The sequence below is a fragment of the Pelodiscus sinensis genome, chromosome 1 (genome assembly GCF_049634645.1).
Source record: "Pelodiscus sinensis isolate JC-2024 chromosome 1, ASM4963464v1, whole genome shotgun sequence".
Classification (NCBI taxonomy): domain Eukaryota; kingdom Metazoa; phylum Chordata; order Testudines; family Trionychidae; genus Pelodiscus; species Pelodiscus sinensis.
In genome coordinates this window covers 63960514-63979680 of record NC_134711.1, presented here as the reverse complement: position 1 = coordinate 63979680, position 19167 = coordinate 63960514, and the positions used below count along the sequence as shown (strand labels likewise).

Below are 19167 nucleotides of genomic sequence, written 5' to 3'. Positions count from 1 at the left end.
TGCTACTGGTCTTATTTTTGCAGTGCTGTTTAAAATAATGTCAGAAGTGCCCAGACCAACCAATGAGAACATTTTCTAAGCTCAATTCTACCCTCTCTCTGAAGTCTGGTCAGGGTACAGCTCCATGATCCAGTGGCAGGCTAGCCCCAACAATGGTCACAGCAGCTTTAGGGCAGCTCTGACTAAAGCCACCGATATATGTGGAGAGACAGGAGAGCTAGCTAGCTAGCTCTCGCTCTCTCTCACACACACACGACTTTGCTTAGTTTACATGAGCAGATGTCCACTCTGAAAGGAAAATTTCTCTGCTGGCCACTTAAAGACTAAATCCACCCTCTTGTACCAACTGAGTGATGGAAAAAGTGTCGGCTCATACCAAAGAATCTGTCTCCTTATTATGGGACAGCACTTTCCACCAAAAAGGCATTTAATCTATTAGTTATCAAATTATAAAACTGTATCAGAGGCAGCAGTGTGGGGCAGTAGGCAGCTCCCCAGGAACTAATGGAGATGACTTTTAAGATGACTTCCCACACGAACCAGGAGCCTATGTGTAACCGTGAATGTTACCAATTAGTTCATCAGTTAGCCATTTACACTTTCACATCCCTAGAGACACCCTGTTTTCCCCTCAGCTGAGCAGTCATGCAGCTACCCATGAGTGAATTAAATGCCGCACACTTGATTAAGGAAGATGTATACAGTGGCATGTGTTCAGGTACCCCTCTCCTAGTGCTCCGCAGTTGCACTGTTTGGAGCTCCTGGCCAGCTGCTCCAAGGACCCTCTTGCTTACTGTGCAGAGTCCAGGCAGGGGGGTGCTGATGTCAGGCTATCCCCCTGTAGCCAGACACGAACCCCATCTTGGTTTCAGCCCCCCCCAGAGAGCAAGAGAAAGGCAGTCAGCCTTTGATGCCCTGGGAACACAGGTGTGCTGCCTGTCCCTGACTCTACCATAAACAGAAACCAGACAGTAAATGGGCTAGCTGACGACCCCGGGCCTCCTGCTGTCCTGATGGCTAGTACCAGTAATTGACACGCCTGCACTGTCCCAGGAGAGGAATCTTCGCCCATCACATACCAGAGGTGCCCATTGTCTGCATTTTCCCAGGTGTGAATTATGCTTTGCACCCTTCGTGGGAAACTTGGCGTTCAAAGCCATTTTTCCTAATTGGCCACTTGAGACCAGGAAGAAGCCTACGTGACCCAAAGGGTATAAAGAGGGGTATAGTAGCCCACCCCATTTGAGCTCCAATCATCTACACCTACTGGCAGGTATTGATTGTCTCCCGAGGTCTGTGGGATGCCCAACCTCGCCCTCCTTCTTCCCGAGGGAGTGAGAGAAAGACACTGGCCACGCCAAGTCTGGAACGCAGGGGTGAGAATATATACCTGCTAGATGTCTATTTTGCATGCATTTAATAAGAGCTCAGAGAACCAAAAGGGTTTCATGGTACCTGTAAGTGACCTTATTAGTGTAATTTCTGTCCTGTCCTTTGTAGTGGCTGTGTTATCTGTAACACAGCAGTAGCATTTAACAGCTAAGTTTACCCTGTAACAATAAAATAGTAACTGTTTAAGCTTTAACCTGACTCCTTCAGTTGCTGTAACAGAACCAAGCACAATTTAAAAGAACTTCAGCCAGTCATAAGGGACTCACTGCCCTGACCGTTGGCTGACACCCCCTCCCTCTACTTGCCCCCCAACCATCTTCGCACAGCAGGAGAGGCAGGACTGGGCTCAGCAACAGGAGAGCTCAGCTGCTGCGTCTGAGCCTTTTGGTGTGATTGCCTTAAAGATACAGGATGCAGTATCTTGGACTTCCCCAACAGCTGACTCTCAGACACACACATGCTGTCTCTTTCATGCTCACCTCTCAACAACATACTTGTTGTGATGTTGTTACTTCTTGGTAGTATGAGCAATTCACATATAGTCTCTGTAATTTTATTTTTGCAAAGTGCTGTTTGACTGATCTATGCATTTCATAATTGTATTTTCCCCTTGTGCTTAAATTTAATTATTTGAGTAGTGAGTTCTAAAATGCCTAACCTTTCCTGGCTGGAGTAATTATCCCAATGCTAACTTTTAAAAATGTGTATACTATAATTAAGTTTTTTGTTTTTCCTGAGGCACACATCTCCTCAACATCAGTGCACATAAAATTCATCCCACACACGGATGAAAAAAATAAGAGGAAACACCAGTGACAACTATTGCTCTTCTGGGTTGCCTCATACATCAACAGCCACATGGGTCTTAATTTCCCCCACAGTGGTTAATTTCCCCCACAGGGTTCCCCCACATGCTGAAAAAGCCATAGCGAGATACTTGGTTTCTTTCCCACTCTATACCCTCTCAACCCCTCTCCTCCCTCACTTCATTCATTCTTCTTTGAACACTCCAGCTACTGGTTCCCTCCTCTTTCCTCCATATTATGTTCTCACTCATCTCCATCCACCTCCCTGATTTTCACATCTGCCTCTTTCTCCACCCAATCTCATCATCACCCTCAGTTACTTTTCCATTACTCCCTCTCATCTGGCTCTTATTATACCCACATTTGTTTTCTCAGCGCTTTAGCTCATTTTTCCTTCCAGTACCTGTTTCTTATTACATGCTAAGATTGTTATACTGTCATGGGACAGGAACTGTCATAATATGAGTATTCACAGCACTCATCACAAGAGGGACTTAAGTTCCTGATTGGGAACTGTTGGCATAATTATTATGTATTTATTTGTATCATAATGTTTATTTTAAATCAAGCAGCTAAGAAAACAAAGTTGTTCTTTTGCCAGATTTTTTCTCTTTCTCTCTTTCTCTCTCTCCTTCCCCCCCCCACCACCCCAAACATTCTACATCAATACAACATATTGTGCAGATATGCACAGCCAAAATCATGGGAAAAAAACCCACATTTTTCCACCATGGAAACAAAGCTAGGAAAACAGGTGCAAATACAAATATACAGAATATGTACAAGAACAGTAGAATTAATGCTGAACCCAAAATGCATGAAAATAAAGACTATGCTTACTTGTTCTTCTGCTACAAGCAATGGATGTGTTGACTCTTCACCTACAGAAGGAAGCCGTGCACTTCCAACAGAGGGATGTCTGCTAGAAGGATGTGATGAAGCATCTCCAAAGGAGGGATATCTGGGATACCCATTAGGTAAACTTTGTGCACTGAACCCAGGAGCTAATTCAATTTAAAAAAAGATAGATTAAAAAGCTATCCATGGTGACTCCTTATGTATCATTCAGATGTTTTGCTTTTTTCTGGAAAGTGTTTTGTGGGCACTATCAAAATAAATCTATTTAACAAATCCCAAAAGGTCACAGGACCAGACATGTGCCTAAAAATGTCTCAGATTCCCTCAACATTTAACTGAGGAATCATGTGCAGTTTTTTTATTTTTTTAAATCTGGAAAGCAACCATCACTGAATAAAAGAAAGTGAATTGACATCAAGCATTTTCTTAAATTCAGCCTTTTGCATGCATAAACAAGGAAATAATCTAGCAAAATGTAAAATACATACAAATGCCATTGAAAATTTGTTTTTCAAAATTGCATTGAACTGCAATAAATGCTAAGCTAAATATAAAATGGGACAATAAGTGCCATAGATTACAAGTATTTTGTAAGAAAAAAAATTGCAAAAATCAATGGATTTTTCTGGACTATTTCAGTGGTTCTATATACTGCCAAATTTCAACACTTTTTTTTTCAGTTAAAATAAGTATATAAGATTGTCAGAAGAAATATTCCTGTAATGTCATAAGAGTTTATACTGCTGAAAATTTCATTCAACCACTTTTTAAATTCAGTTTTAAAGTTCTAGGTTACCATCTGAAATGAATTCAAGGACGACACAGATGGATAAACTGTAACCCTCTGATAGCACTTAGTTTTTATCAAACTTCTTTTCATCAGTATTACCAACATGAAGTTGTCTCCATGAGGAAAAGACAACTATTTGTCTGTAGTAACATTTGTCTGTAATATCATCATCACAAGATCCTGACTTTTAGGCCTCAAGCATCCAGCCTCAGGCCATATCTACACTACAGTGGGAGTTGATGATCTGTCATCGATGCACCAGGGGGTCAATTTAGCAGGTCTAATAAAGACCTGCCAAATTAACAACAGATTAGAGGTGTTAAAAAGCAGGTAATTGAGTAACTGTGTAACCGCTCAAAATTCCAGCTGGGGGGCCGGGGAAGAAGGAGTTATTTGCATAATGGAGTAGCGTACCTTAGATAAAATTTCTGTGGTAGTGTAGACATAAGCTCAGATTGGCCAGAACTCCCCAAATGGAGTTTTGGAGGACTTTGTGTACAATCTCCAACCCTACAGTTCAAAAGGTACAACTACCAATTCCCCCTTTTTCGGGGAAAGAGGTGAAAGGCTGGAATACTGACTAGTAGCAATATACCATTAACTGCAGAGATAAAGGGTGAGTGCGTATAAAAAAAACCCACTCACCTCAGGCAGACAGTGTTATTTTTGAAGATTATATATAGACATATATATACACACACACATATACACACACACACACACACACACACACACACACACACACACACACACAAATAAAAGCACAAATATACAATCATCACAAGGCAGAGCACACCTCTTTCTAAGTAGAATCCCCAAACTCTGAAAGGAGATGCATGGAAAAATGAGATTTATGATTTCTTCAAAAGATTTAGAAGTAATTTTTTCTTCTTTGAAGATACCATCATAATGGAATTCTCACGCTTAATAAATAAGTAGCTTAAGGGATGTGATGTTTCAGAATAAAAAGGCACTGCATCAGGCAATGATTTACATGTACTTCAGGAAAGCAGCTCCTAACCAAGATACATATACATTTGCTAAAGATCATGCAAATCTCAGACTGGACTATTCAGTCACATGAGATTTTGCAAACCCTTTACATCATAGGCTGCAATTGTCACCATCTCTTGCAGACAAAAGGATGCCAACAGACAAGATGCAAAGTAGCTCTTTTTTCTTAAAGAAAGGGAGGCTGAGCTACCACCTACTAATCAAGAAGCAACTATGCAGAGGGATTTGAGAATGAGCCATCAATAAGCAAGAATTATCCACAAATATACCCAGTTAAAGATATTCTGAGAAACAAAACTCATGGGGGGACAGGGAAGAATTTGGGCTTCCCTACTATAAAATATGTTCTGCAGACATGAGAAATGGAAGGTAACTGCAAACCATGATGCATATATCCATACCACGACATTTGTGAAATACAAGTCTTCTAAAATGCCAGAAGTCAAATAATTTGTTCAGCTCTACAGGCCATGTCTTCAGAACTACATCCTGTCAAAAACAAAGGTGTCATAGGAGAGCTCAATTTGGCTGCAGCAAAACCTTTTCTTTGAAAAACATTGAAGGAAGGATTTGACAGTAAAGATACCAGTTTTCCAACCCTCTAAGCCAGGGGTGTCCAAACTTTTTTCAAAGAGGGCCAGATTTTATGAAGTGAACATGCGTGAGGGCCGACCATTTTGCCTGACATTCTTTGAACCATTAAAATTAAACGCAAATTAACTATTTTATGCAAAGTTTATTGCAAACGGCATACTTTTCATTTCATCACATGGATGACAAATCTAAACAGGTGTTAAATCACTCTGCCTTTCATATCAGAAGGCCAGATGAAAAAAAAAATCCAGGAAGCTGAAATATATGTCAGGAACATCGTAAAGTACATTACATATTATTGGTAATAAAGGTTGTCTGTCAACTTTTAAGTTCAAAAAATATGAACAGGAACATAACACCAAGTATACATGTTGTGTCCAAATATATTTATAACTGATTTAGACCAACTGACATTAACTGAGATCTTACAATGTATTCATCTCAATACATATGGATTCGTTGGGGGCCATAAAAGATAGATACAGGCAGTCCCCGGGTTACGTACAAGATAGGGACTGTAGGTTTGTTCTTAAGTTGAATCTGTATGTAAGTCGGAACTGGCGTCCAGATTCAGCCGCTGCTGAAACTGACCGCCAGTTCTGACTTACATACAGATTCAACTTAAGAACCCCAAGTCAGCCGCTGCTGAAACTGATCAGCAGCTGATTCCAGGAAGCCCGGGGCAGCTGATTCCAGGAAGCCCGGGGCAGAGCAACTGTAGTCAGCGCTGGTCAGTTTCAGCAACGGCTGACTTGGGGACGTCTGGGGCAGAGCAGCTAGGGTGCTGCTGGGTTGCTCCAGTAGCACCGCTCCTCGGCGCTACTGGACCAACCCAGCAGCGCCCCAGCTGCTCTGCCCCAGGGTCCACAACAAAAGCCTGGTCTGCTGGGGGGGCACACTAGCTGCGCCCCTCCCCCCCCCCCCAGCAGACCAGGGACACAGGGAGCAAAGCGGGAGCGGGGGGGGGGGGGGTTGAGGGGTGCCTCGCCTCTGAGGCTTTGCTCTGGCACCGGACCACTTTGCTCCCGGTGCCCCTGGTTTGCTGGAGACGGTCCCCAGCAGACCAGGGGCACCGGGAGCAGCTTTTCTCGCCCCGGAGCTCGAGGTGGCTGACCGCTGCCTGTGAGCTCCGGGGCGAGAAAGCCCTGTTCGTAAGTGCGGATCCGACATAAGTCGGATCCGCATAAGTCGGGGACTGCCTGTATTGCCAAATTACCTGTGGGGCCGTATTAAACCGGAACACGGGCCGCAATTGGCCCGCGGGCCGGACTTTGGACATGCCTGCTCTAAGCAGAAGTGAGGGCCGCTAAAATAAACAATTTTCATGGAGAGGTGAAATAAAGAACACATGATTAATAGTTCAAAGGGATATTTTGTAAGACAAGAATGAAGTTCAAGTCCCATGTTGGGGTTTAACCTGTGAATTTAAAAAAAAAAAAAAAAAAAAGACAGTCCTCTGAGGAATCTTGATGTTGCCACTGAGTGGGTCTCTCGGGTATGGGAGAAGACATCCATCTGCGGTACTAAGGGAATGGGAGTCAAGGTCATTTCCCCACCCTCCATCCCCATTCTCCTCCTCAGTATAAGTTCTAGAAGAGTAAATGTCTTGTAGTGTAGCGAGGGGATTCCTGGACAGAAATCTGAGAATCGGATTCATCCTTAACATAATCCATTGGAGGTGGTTATTGCTCATCCTGAATGGTACGTATGAGAACATTAGGAAATCTGGGCAAGACGTGATCTCAGTACAGGTAATTGTCCAGTATTAGAGACTCTCATCCAACACAAAAAATATCTCCTGAACAGCTGTAGTACCGATGGAATGGGAGTAGAAGTTAATTGGTATGCTGCAGAAACTGTCATCAGTACCAAGAGAGGTATTCCTCTAGAATGTGCTGGCACCGAGGACATGAAACACTTTGAATGAATACATCTAGTAAGCTCGGGTGACACCAAAGTAGCACTCTGGGATGCTGATATCGGTCTCAAAGGAGGTATGCAGGAGTCTAATTGCATTGACTGCTTCAAAGTTTATCTGGAATGGACATGACCACTTGAAATTAAGATATCAGTTCTAGACAGGAAGATTAGATTACTTCAGTACTAGAGCCACTCAGTCTCCATGGTACTGCTGTTGGGAGAGGTCTCCATAACACTTCCTTTAAATCAGTGACCAAGGGTTTCATTTAAAAAAAAAAAAAAACCTCTCAGGTAGGAGATTTAGTACTCTTCTTGCTGGAACCTAGTCTTGTTCCGTGAGTCTCTTGGTGATATAAGCCAGAGGAAGATGGAGCCATTAAGTATGCTCAGAAGCTAGTATAAAGGGGGAGGTTTCTCAGTCTTAGGGCTTGTTCCATCAGCACTCTAAACTCTTACTCTATTCTTAATGAGTGCCCTTTTAAAATAAATGCAGAACTTATACTTTGCCAGGATAAGGATGTTTCCCATACAGAAGAAGCACCGAGAATGGCCATCACTAACAGAGATTACTTCCTGGCAGAAGAGAGAATGTATGAAGCCTAAGAATGCCCATGTACCTCAGAGATGATGATCTTCAAAATAACCCCTTAAATGAGGAAAGAAGAGATGAGAAAATAAAACAAACAGAACCCCCAAAATCAAATACTAAGAACTAAACTTAAGAAAACTAAATGAACAACAAACCAAATTAAGTACTCCTAAAGTGAACCAGTCTCAGGCCTTCGAGTAGCTGAGAAGGAACGAAGGGCATTTTGCTTTTGCACCTCTATGTCTTGGGTAAGGCCTCAAGGATGTCTGGAATGCATGCGGAAGCCAAATGGGCACCGTTACAGAAAGCCTCCAGTCAGAAGTGCATGCATACCAAAGGGACAACATTAAGAGAATTCAAACTTTGCCAAGCAATTTGCTGCTACAGAGTGGCAGAAATGCTTTCAAGAACCTTGCCTATAGAAGAAAAAAAATCAGCAATATTTTGTTTAGCTCATAGAAACAGAGATCCAAGTCTGCTGTTTTACCTTTTTTCAGCCCTTCAGGAACCAATGACACTCTTTAAACGTGAACATTTTGGACAATGATTCTGGTGCTTATAATTTTCAATGGTTGCAATTAGGCAACCCTTAGAAAAGATCTCAAAGTGACCCACATGTACACATACTACAGTGGTACTTGTGTACTGCTGTTAGCCCCTACTAGAGCCGAGCCTAGCCAAATTCTTCAGTTTTGGGAATTCTGGTTTCTCCTGTCCCAGAGCAAGAAGATCCAGAAGTGAGAATTCAGCAATGGTACTTAAAGAAACAAAATACCTACAGCAAACACTTTAGCTGGCAATAGTATTTAAACCTGTATTCATTCTTTAACTAAGTTACTTGCATGCTGCCAACTGAAGAGCTATATGCAACTGAAATCAAGGTTTCACATTACATGCAGAAATCATGCTTACTGGTTGGTGTTCGAGGGGTTCTTGGAACTTCCAACTCCGTTTGATGATTATTCCTTTCTACTACTGGTTCTTCTACCACATTTATGCTATTGTTCTGCATGATTTCTTGTAGCATATTAAATAATTCTTCTGCACGAGCACACTTGAAGGCAAAGATTCCTATGAACACACAAAAATTGTTATAGGTCCCTTTAAGTGGAAACAAGAACTGCTTCTAAAAACAGTTATGTAATTAAGTAACTCATTGGGAGTCCACTTAACGAATACCTGTTAAAGGAACTGAGCTATTATAATTTTGTTTTGGTTGTTACACAAAAAATTTATCATGAGACCCCTTTAAAGGAGTACCTGATAAATTAATAAGCTTCCAATGCACCAAAAAGACAGTCTGGAAAATAACAGACCCAATAAGAGAAAAATCAGTTACATTTCTGGGTGCTAAATGAAAAAAACACTTCATGAAACAGAAGTTTTAAAATGAATAATCAGATAAATCTTTCTATTAAAAAACCCCATTTCCTGTGGGATGACAGAGTGATGCCAAGCACCCTTCCCCTTTGCGGGGGTGGGGGAAGGTTAGGAACCACTTGGCCTCCCTCTCTCATGCGTGCGTGTCCATATGCCCCCCTCCTCCCCCCCCGGTGGCTGGAGGGAGCTTGATTTGACAAGGCCTCGTCCTGGCTCAACCCACCGCCCAGCAGCCAGAGGGAGAGAGCCAGGTCTGCCACGGCCTCAGCTTGGCCCTACCCCTCAGTGGCAGAAGGATGAGAACCAGGCAAGCCGCAGCCTTGACCCAGCCCAACATCCTCAACTAGGGGGGCGGGGAGAGCAGGAGCAGGCCAGCAGCTGTGGGGAGAGCCAGGGCTGCCTACTCCCAAGGAGGGGGGTTGCGAGTATAGTGAGCAGGAGGCGCAGCCCCTAGCAGACCATTACAAAGAACAGAACTTTGGTGCTGCAAGGTTATATGTTTATCAGGTTTATATTGAGTTACCATAAAAAAATTCCTGCAAAATAAGGAAGAAGGGTTTTGACATAGGGTAAAAGTCCAGGTTCTTAAAGAAGGTTCAAATGAAGGGCTAGAGACAGATTGTGTGGAACAAACAGCAACAAACCAAGTTATTTTTCTGCCTTAGGGATAGACAAAAATACAAAGCTGGCAGCAATACTATATATACAGTACTGCCCAAGTATTGTGCCACTTTGTGTTTGAACAGTAGAGGGAGCCCAACTTACCATCCCAAGCAAAGAGACACCAGGGAAGACGCAGCTTTGGTTTATTCATTCCATTGAAAGCATTAATTTAAAGTTGACATTCTTGTTAAAAGAATAGAGTGTGTATGTGGTTTTATTTTTTCAGAAGACTGGATTACACTTAAAAAAGTATCTTTATTTTAAGATACGTATATCTTTCTACGTTTTGACAATGCAATTATGTTTATATATCATGTAGATAACAGGAAGTGAATGTCAAGCTTCTGATTGCTTTTCGAGTAACACAGAATGAGGATAGATCTAACATACTGACTATATTTTGGTGTTAATTATTTTAAAAAGTCTGCACATGGTAGAAGCTTACAAAGACATGTAGTACTCTAGGTTTAAACAATTTGTGTGAAGCTCTTCAGAATTTTTTTATTTAACATTTTGCCTGATATAGTATTAATACTTCAGAAAATAACAGTGTACTTTTAAGAAATTTAAATCTGCCCTTTTATTTTTTAAAAGGAATACAATATATTCAATTCCCAAACTGTTAGTTCTTCCAAACATGCAATACACTAAATTGCATAGGCAGGGAGAAAGTAAATAAACAAGACTTTTTATTACAGCAATTTCTCAAATATTTTCATATTAAAATCCAAATTACCTGTAGCTAAGTCACACAAAGAAAAGTAAATTCCTGCACTGTGATACCAGGGTTTGGGGGTTTTTTTCTTCCATATAATGTAATACTATACCCAGTTTACCACCACAGAAACAATGCTGGTTGGTTAGTGAAGTTCTGAAGTGGGCCTCAAGTTTAGAAGGTCGACAAATAATCTGGTTCTTGTTTACACATATAGCGGTGCAGCGGTACCAATTCAGTGGTGCTATAGTAGTGCTTAATAAAGACGCTACCTTACTGACTGGATAACCTCTCTTGTCAGCATAAATTCTCCACCTCCCCAACTGGCTGCAACTATATTGACAGAAAAAAGCCCTCCTTACAGCAGAAGTTCAGTTGGTACAATTATCATTCAGGGATGTGGATTTTCCACACCCCCTGAGCAAGGTAGTTATACTGATCTAAAGTCTGAAAATTCAAAAGAGAAAATTCTTTCAATGACATTGAAAATAAAGTTAGGGTGGTTGTTTTGGTGGTGGGTTTTTTTTGGGAGGGGGGGAGCGCATAATTTACTTCCAGTGACAGCCATACTGCTAAAAAGTGAAATTTGACCATGGTAGAGCCAAATATGAGTAAAACCATTTTCCAAATTATTTTAAATCTTACATTAAGAAAAGGTGTTATATATAATGAGATTTATTTTAAAGTTTTTTCAATTCTTTGTGTTAGAGTGCCACTTTAAACATCACAAATAGTAAACAAATGTAATTACCTTTGTTCTTAATAAAAGTTTAGATAATTAAAAACAAGGAATTTTTAAAATCCAAATAACCTTTCATTATTTATGCTTTTAACTTACTGCACTTCTCAACTTTCTAGGTCAGTTTTTCTTTTTTCCATGATTAGATTCATTTTCATATGCTCAGCGCTGTCATCTTTAGGATGCAAACATTGCAGGGGAATATCTGTTTAGAATAGGCCTGGGCAAAATAAGGTGCATGGGCTGGATCCAGCCCACAGTCACAGCAGGAAGCCTTAGGCAGACTCTCTGCCTGCCTCTCCCACCCCGCATGCTGCTCAGAAAAGAGGCAGCTGGGCCATTTCTCTTTCGCAGCTGTGGGAGCGAAGGGGGGAGAGGCTTCATGCACTGTCCCCGCCCCAGCACAATCCCATTGACCGGTTTCTGGCCAATGGGAGCTTCCTGTTTGAATAACAGGCAGAGCACAAAGCACCCTCCCCCTTCGGGCTCTTATTCACTGACACACATGGCCCCACAGTCTGTGCAGGAGTAAAGCAGGCAGGGAGGCTGCCTGAGAACCCTGCTGAGCTGCTAGCTGGGAGTTGCCCAGATAAGTCTCCCAGCCAGAGCCTGCCTCTGGCACCCCTGCCCCTTCCTCCCCTTCCGCAAGCCTCTGCCACCCCACATAACCCAAACTCTCTGCCCCCCTCTTGAATCCATACCCCCCCTCTCCCAGATCCTACATCCCAATTCCCTAGCCCAGATCACAACCCCTTACTGCCCTAGGTCACAACCCAATCCCTGGACCTCCTCCTGCACTCCAATCCCCTATCCTAGGTCACAACCCAAACCCCTGCAAACCAATCTCTTGCCCCAGGTCACAATCCCTTCCTGCCCTAGGTCACAACCCAAAACCTTGCACCTCCCTCCTGCACCCCAGGTCATAACTGCTTCCTTCACCCAAACTCCCTCCCAGACCCCATATGCCCTCCTGCACTCAACCTCCATCCCAGACCCGGCACTTCCTCCACTAATATCATGAAAGAGCACGGCCCTTGACCACGTTCCAAAATCTTGCCCACCCCTGATTTAGAAACTGCTAGTCTACTCTTGTTACTCTGGAGTTCAAATTTGCAAATACTACTACTATGGCTACTAGTATTGCTGTGGCAATTAGGGGCTCTAATTAGTATTATTTTACCAACCTCATAATAAAAAACAACAAGTGCACATTGTTAAGGGCAATTAAGAATGCAACTTAATCTAACAAAAAATAAAAATGGGTGACTAATTACTCAGATCTACTTTAATTTTTTTTAAAAGCTAGCACTCTTTAATCACACTAAGCCAGATCTCCAGCCTCAATGTGGCTGCACTGTGCTGCAGGAAGCTTGACACAGAGGAATCCTTGAAGTAGTCACCACTTCCCCAACACCATTATGAAGGTGGTACATCATGATAGAGAAGCACAGAAAGGGTGTCATAGAACACACAGTACTTCATCTGTTTCTTGGCTAGTGCAGCTGCCACATAGGTACTGCTGCACTGGGTGTAACTTACAATAGCTCTTTGCCCATTTTGACTTCCTGGTCAGCTCAGGATTAAGGGTAAGAAAGAGTAGCAGAAGCCACTTTTCATTTTGACAAGAACAATGTGCTGCAATTAACTTATTTCATATTTTAAAAAGGCAGAATTTAGGAAAAAGTATAATTTCACTGATGTTTTGGGGTTTTTTATAAAAAGATGTGATTTTTTTTGGGAGAAAGATAGAAAATAAGTGTTTTAAATACTATGTTTAAAAATAAACAAGGCAGACAGACCTGATCACACAAGTCAAGGTTTATTGTACCTTCCTCCCTCCCTCCCCCCATCTGCTGCCCTCGTAACAGATGTAGTGATGAATTCAGCTAAAATAATTTGTTAGTTTTCAGAAAGGCTTCTCTGAAATCTTAATTTTTACATTTCTCCTTCCCCAAAAAGAGAACACCAGGAGAGTCAACCCTCCAAACCAGGCAAGTTGGATGCAACTCTCTACAAAAGCCATTAAATCAACTCTGAAAATATTAGTGATGACACTGCAAAAAAGTACGAAATATTACAAGTCTCTGGTGATTTGGAAACTGGAAGTCTCCCAGATCTTTTTATGCAACGCAGACAAATTGCTCCAGAGCAATCAAACCCACCCTATTTAAAATGCTGGACATTTATCAGAATTGTTCCCTAAAAGCCACTTGTTAGATTTTTCTATGAAGCTGACGTTAAAAGCTGACGCCCACTCTCTTTCCACTCTTGTTCTCTGGAACGCAGAACTCAATGAGTTGTTGTATTTCATTTACAGAATTGTAAAACAGGTTGCTAAAATACTTCTATACACATATAGCTGCTACCTACCTTGTCCAGTTTGACATCTTCGACCACTTTCAAAAGAAAAGAGATTTGAATCATAGCCGTAGCGACGAAGACAGAGGTAGTGCCATTTTACGGAATCCCGTTTACGGGTGTATAAAATTAGTTCTGTATCTGTAAGTTCCATTATGCCAGAACCCAGTTCGTTTCCATCATCATCTACATTAATGACCTTGAAAATAAGAGTTATATACCATTACATAAGCTTCTTGAACATTTCATTAACATACAGCACCTGACCCATTAAATACAAAATTGAAATGCTTATCTATCGGGATGGGCAATAATTTTTAGAAGTGGACCACTTCACAAATTTCTGAAGTGGACTGGGCTGCCCCAGAAGACATGGGGCCTTCGGCAGAAGGGGTAGGGCCAGGAGACTTCTCGTGCTCCCCTGGCCATAGACCCTGATTGGCTTGGGGGGGGGGGGTCCTCTGTCCCCACCCCTAGTGCCTAGAGAAAATCGACAGGTGTTTTAAAACTTCACACACTCCCCCTGCCCCTAGGCCAATCAGGTCCTGGAAAGTAGGGGGAGCATGCGAAGTCCCTTGCCTCCTGCCTCTGCCCCCTCAGAGCCGAGCAGCAGCAGCTAGAGAGAACCACTGGCTATTTTAAAACAGCTGATGGTTGCCTTTGTTGCCCCATGCCCCTGGCAGGGGAGGAAACTTTGCATGCTCTCCTGGTGGCGGGAGAGAGGCAGGGTGGCTGCAGACAGGATCCACCAGCCAGATGCAGCCCACAGAGGCTATCTTGCCCACCTCTGTTATAGCTGCTGCTGAGATACATGAAAGTGTTTTGTTTTCAAAAATAGTTAAACCTGTAATGTTTTGTAAAAGCTAGGTCAGGAAGTGCTAAGTCTCTAGATGAAAATATTTGCTTATCTTTAAAAAAAATGGGTATATTTAAATCAATGTGAATCAAAGGACACAGGTCATTACTATAATTTGTTACTTCAACACTACAAAAGTTTGAAGCAGAAAGATAAGTCCAATAAATCTAAGTGGCTGGTTTTTTTAAATATCTGCATTAAAACTGTCACCACATCCTCTTTTGGTTCCACTTTGTCTCTGATAGAATTTGGACAATCCCCACTTATTCAAAATGTAACAGCCCCTACTTTGGTGCCTTTTGTCCCAACCAATAGAAAGACTGGTTACAATGAACTTTTCCTCTTAAAGAGGGACGTTGTCCAACTGAAATCCAGTAATTTTTTTAAAAAGTAGTATTTGAAATTGCCACTATGGCACCTAATATTTCTATGGTTTCAAATAGTCGTCCCCCTCCCCCCCGCCCCCCCGTTTTTAAATAAAAGATCATACAAACAACAGGGGAGTTAAATATACTGAGGGAAAAGAGAAATTGAGTATCAAACAAAAGGATGTCAAAACATGCTTATTAGGTTCTATTTATAACACTATGTAAAACTATCTTAACATTAATATGGCACTTAAGAGAACAGCATCCCCTTTTGTTCATGATGGAAAACACAGCTGTTCTCCTTGGCATTTCAATAAGACAATCTGGTTCAGAAAATCAAATATTAATCTTTCATAACTGGACAAAATGAAGTCACTGGGACTACTTATGGTTAAGCACATACATAAAAGTATCTGTGGACTTAAAACTCCTAGGAATTTTTTTGAATGTAACAACAAGCACTTGGAAATAGCACTTCTTCAAGCAAAGCAAGTTCTCAAAAATGCTACATTAAGACAGAACTTCTGTTTAAATGGAGACACGCTAATCAAGAATTACATTAGACACATGGCTTAACACCCTTATACAAGACCAGAGATCTATGAATGTTCAAAAACAGACCTGTTTAAAATATTCCTTTTACTGAACCTAATATAGCACTATTCAGGGATAAAGAAGAATTTATAGCCACACAAAGTGGTAAGTTTCTGATGGCTTGATTTTCATAAACTTTACAAACACTTTCTTCATTCCAATTCTTATAGCTAGATTGTATTTGCAAGGGAATGACAAAAGTTTTCAACATAACAAATCAATTGCTTACCTTAAATTTGTTTCGATGGTTGTCTGGGACTGTCTCTTTATCTGGACAGCTACAACAGCTACCCATGACTTCTTTAGAAGACCATGTAATCTCTAGAGCCAAAAAGAAAGTGGTAATTTAATAGGGGAAAGGAGCACAATAATTCCCAGCATGGATTGATTTAAATCAGAGATATCAACAATTTTAATCATGATTTAAATCAGCAAACTTTGACTTAAGTCATTGAGGGTTTTTTTGCATTTGTTAATTTCCTAACAAAGATTATTTAATGATATAATCATTAAACATGTTCATTTTCAACGACAAATATAGCCTTTATACTAAATGTGGTACTTGCTGCTTATCCGGAGTATACATTATATCTGTTCACATTTATTTAAGCGATATAGCGTAACAATGTAAAAATGAGTAATCTGAAATATTATGTTAGAAAACAGTTAATGGTAAATGTATTTACTAAAATAATATTTTAGTCATTGTTTGAATCAAGTTGTACTTACATGGAAACTGAAATTCAGTTAATTTTAAAATTCTGTTTTTAAATTAAACAAAAAAACCTTAAATATGCTAGCTATATAAGGGAAAAAGTAAGTTTACTTAAACGTGTTATGTACTGTATTTAAAACTGATTGATTAAACAAAAGAAATATTTGTAGTTAATTGAACTGGTAGTGCAATATTAGTGATCAGAAACTAATACACTGACATTGCTCCTTGAGATGACAAATGTCTGACATATTTTGCAGCACCCAGATAAGCTATTATAAAAATATTTAAAAGTTACATAATTATAACATTCCTTTTTAAAATTGTATTTTCTAACAATATGACTTAAAAAAAGAACGTCTGTAGGAAGTTGTGAGAATCCTGCTACAAGTAAAAATTACAGTAACCAATAGACTCATTTGAGCTGTGAATTGAATTCACATTGAATTCTCATTTGCAAACATTTCCTGATGAGATCCTTACCCATCTCTCTACCCTTTTTACTGAGCTAAAAGGCTCTAAAAACCCCACTTCTCGCTCAGGGAGAATTTCCCCAGCACAGGCACACAGACTCCAGCTACAGGGAGTGTTCAGCAGGATAGGGTTCCAGTAGGCAACACTCAAGTCCCTTGAGCATCTCTGGAACGCTGTCCTAAACGTTAGGCACGCCCCAGTGTTGTCTGAGTTACATCAAGGACTTCTCCAGCATTCAAAGCATCCTAGTATTGGCAGTGCCTTGGAAATAGAGCACAGAATCTCATTCAAGAATGCTGGAGCTCGAGAGGGCGTAGGCCGTGGAGTCTATCGATGCAGCTCATTTATTTTGAGGAAGTATTCTTGAAAACAACAATTATGAAAGGTAGCTATAATGCAGACGGATATTAAAGTTAATACAAATTAGGACATTTTGCAACAGAAATTCTCATAATTTATTGAAATTTTCTTGCAAATTTTCTTGAAATCATGTGCTCCACAGAGCGCTTCCAGATGGGTACAGAGCTACAAGGATACTGTAGCTTCCTATGCCAAATCTTAGAGATTCCTTCAAGCTCTTTGACAAACGGACAACAAAATTAGGCAGCAGTGATACATTCACTCAGTGTCTTTCTCCGGTGTAAAGATTACATTAATCAAGGTTGTTAACAGCAAATTTGAAGGATGCAAAAATAAACTGCAAAATAAATTGCAAGAGCAGTGGTTAAAAGGCCAACAGTATGGAAATTTGAGAACTGGTGGAACTCAACTTAATTCACTCACCTAGATTTGGCCATTAATATTCCTAGCCTCTGTTGCAGCATCAGGACTTCTGTCATACTTCAAAATGGCATGCTGTCTTCTCACATAAACAACCACTTGAACTAAAAAAAAAAAGGGGGGGGGGGAGGGGAGTTTAACCACTTGCCTTTATACATACAGTACTTTCCTTCAGCAGAAACTTACTATTAATGTGCATTTATACATAGTCAACACTGTATTTTGGAGACATTGTACAGGCAGTCCCCGGGTTACGTGGATCCGACTTACGTTGGATCCCTACTTACGAACGGGGTGAGGGAACCCCAAACTAGCTGCGCCTTCCCCCCTCCCCAGCAGACCAGGCTTTTCTCGCCGTGGAGGACGCGGGCGGCGGGACCGCCGAGACACGCCGCGGTCCTACCGCCCGCGTCCTCCGCGGCGAGAAAAGCCACTCCACGTCTCCCTGGTCTGCTGGGGGGAGGGTGGCGCAGCTAGTGCCCCCCCCCCCCAGCAGACCAGGCTTTTCTCGCCGACGCCTGGGATAGAGCAGCTGGGGGGCTGCCGGGTTGGTCCCCGCAGCGCCAAGGTGCGGCGCTGCGGGGGACCTACCCGGCAGCGCCCCAGCTGCTCTGTCCCAGGCGTCCAGATTCAGCCGCTGTTGAAACTGATCAGCGGCTGATTCCAGGAAGCCCAGGGCAGAGCAGCTCTTCCTCGGGATTCCTGTAGTCAGCCGCTGGTCAGTTTCAGCAGCGGCTGACTTGGGAACACCTGGGGCAGAGCAGCTGGGGTGCTGCCGGGTTGGTCCAGTAGCACCGAGGAGCGGCGCTGCGGGACCAACCCAGCAGCACCCCAGCTGCTCTGCCCCAGGCGTGTCTGATTCAGCCACTGCTGGTCAGTTTCAACAGCGGCTGAATCTGGATGACAGTTCCGACTTACATACAAATTCAACTTAAGAACAAACCTACAGTCCCTATCTTGTATGTAACCCGGGGACTGCCTGTATAGAGCTAGCCCGCTTAGGCAAAGCTTTGTGTCAGAGACAAATCTTACCGAGGGCATTCTGCATCAAAAAATTAAAAATTGTGCACATGATACTTGAACATTTTGCAATATTATAACAAATTGTGTCAAATAAATTATTCCAGCATGGCATTGTGGAGCACAAGCCACTGGCTCCACAGAGATGGAAGATAACTCCCCACCACCTCTGGACACAGACTCAGCAGTGAGACTGCACCCAATCTGAAGACAGTGTAAAGACACAGCCATTCCCAGAAACACTCCACAGCTTTGCCCCTCCATGCCAAGTGCACCAAGTATGGGCAGCAAAATCCAAGAGTGAAGGGGATCCAGATGTGGGTTGAGAGTTCTGTGTGGGGCAATCTGGGTGCAAGCATCTCAGTGGGGGATCTGGATGCACAGACTTTTACTGGAGGATTCTAGGTGCAATGCAGGGGGTCACGGTGAAGGTGGCTGGGACCCAGCAGAGGGGAGTAGGTACAAGAAGCTCAGGTATTGGGGCTCAGCAAGGTGAGGATCTAGGTACAGTTGATTTGGGATCCAGGTGGCTATCAGTGTGA

General features: G+C 42.1%; 1 protein-coding gene across 3 annotated transcripts in view; it reads right to left on the bottom strand.

The window, feature by feature from the left end:
• The window catches only part of FRS2 (fibroblast growth factor receptor substrate 2), a 97816-nt gene that overhangs the window by 9566 nt on the left and 69083 nt on the right, over nucleotides 1–19167 (bottom strand). For all 3 annotated transcript variants that reach the window (XM_075931660.1, XM_075931656.1, XM_075931650.1), the window contains 5 exons: nucleotides 17609–17709; nucleotides 15866–15957; nucleotides 13831–14017; nucleotides 8876–9034; nucleotides 3039–3202 (listed from right to left, as the gene is read on the bottom strand). In XM_075931660.1, the coding sequence (XP_075787775.1) occupies nucleotides 3039–3202; nucleotides 8876–9034; nucleotides 13831–14017; nucleotides 15866–15931 (576 nt within the window). In that variant the 5' untranslated portion in view covers nucleotides 15932–15957; nucleotides 17609–17709. The remainder of the gene's footprint in view (nucleotides 1–3038; nucleotides 3203–8875; nucleotides 9035–13830; nucleotides 14018–15865; nucleotides 15958–17608; nucleotides 17710–19167) is intronic.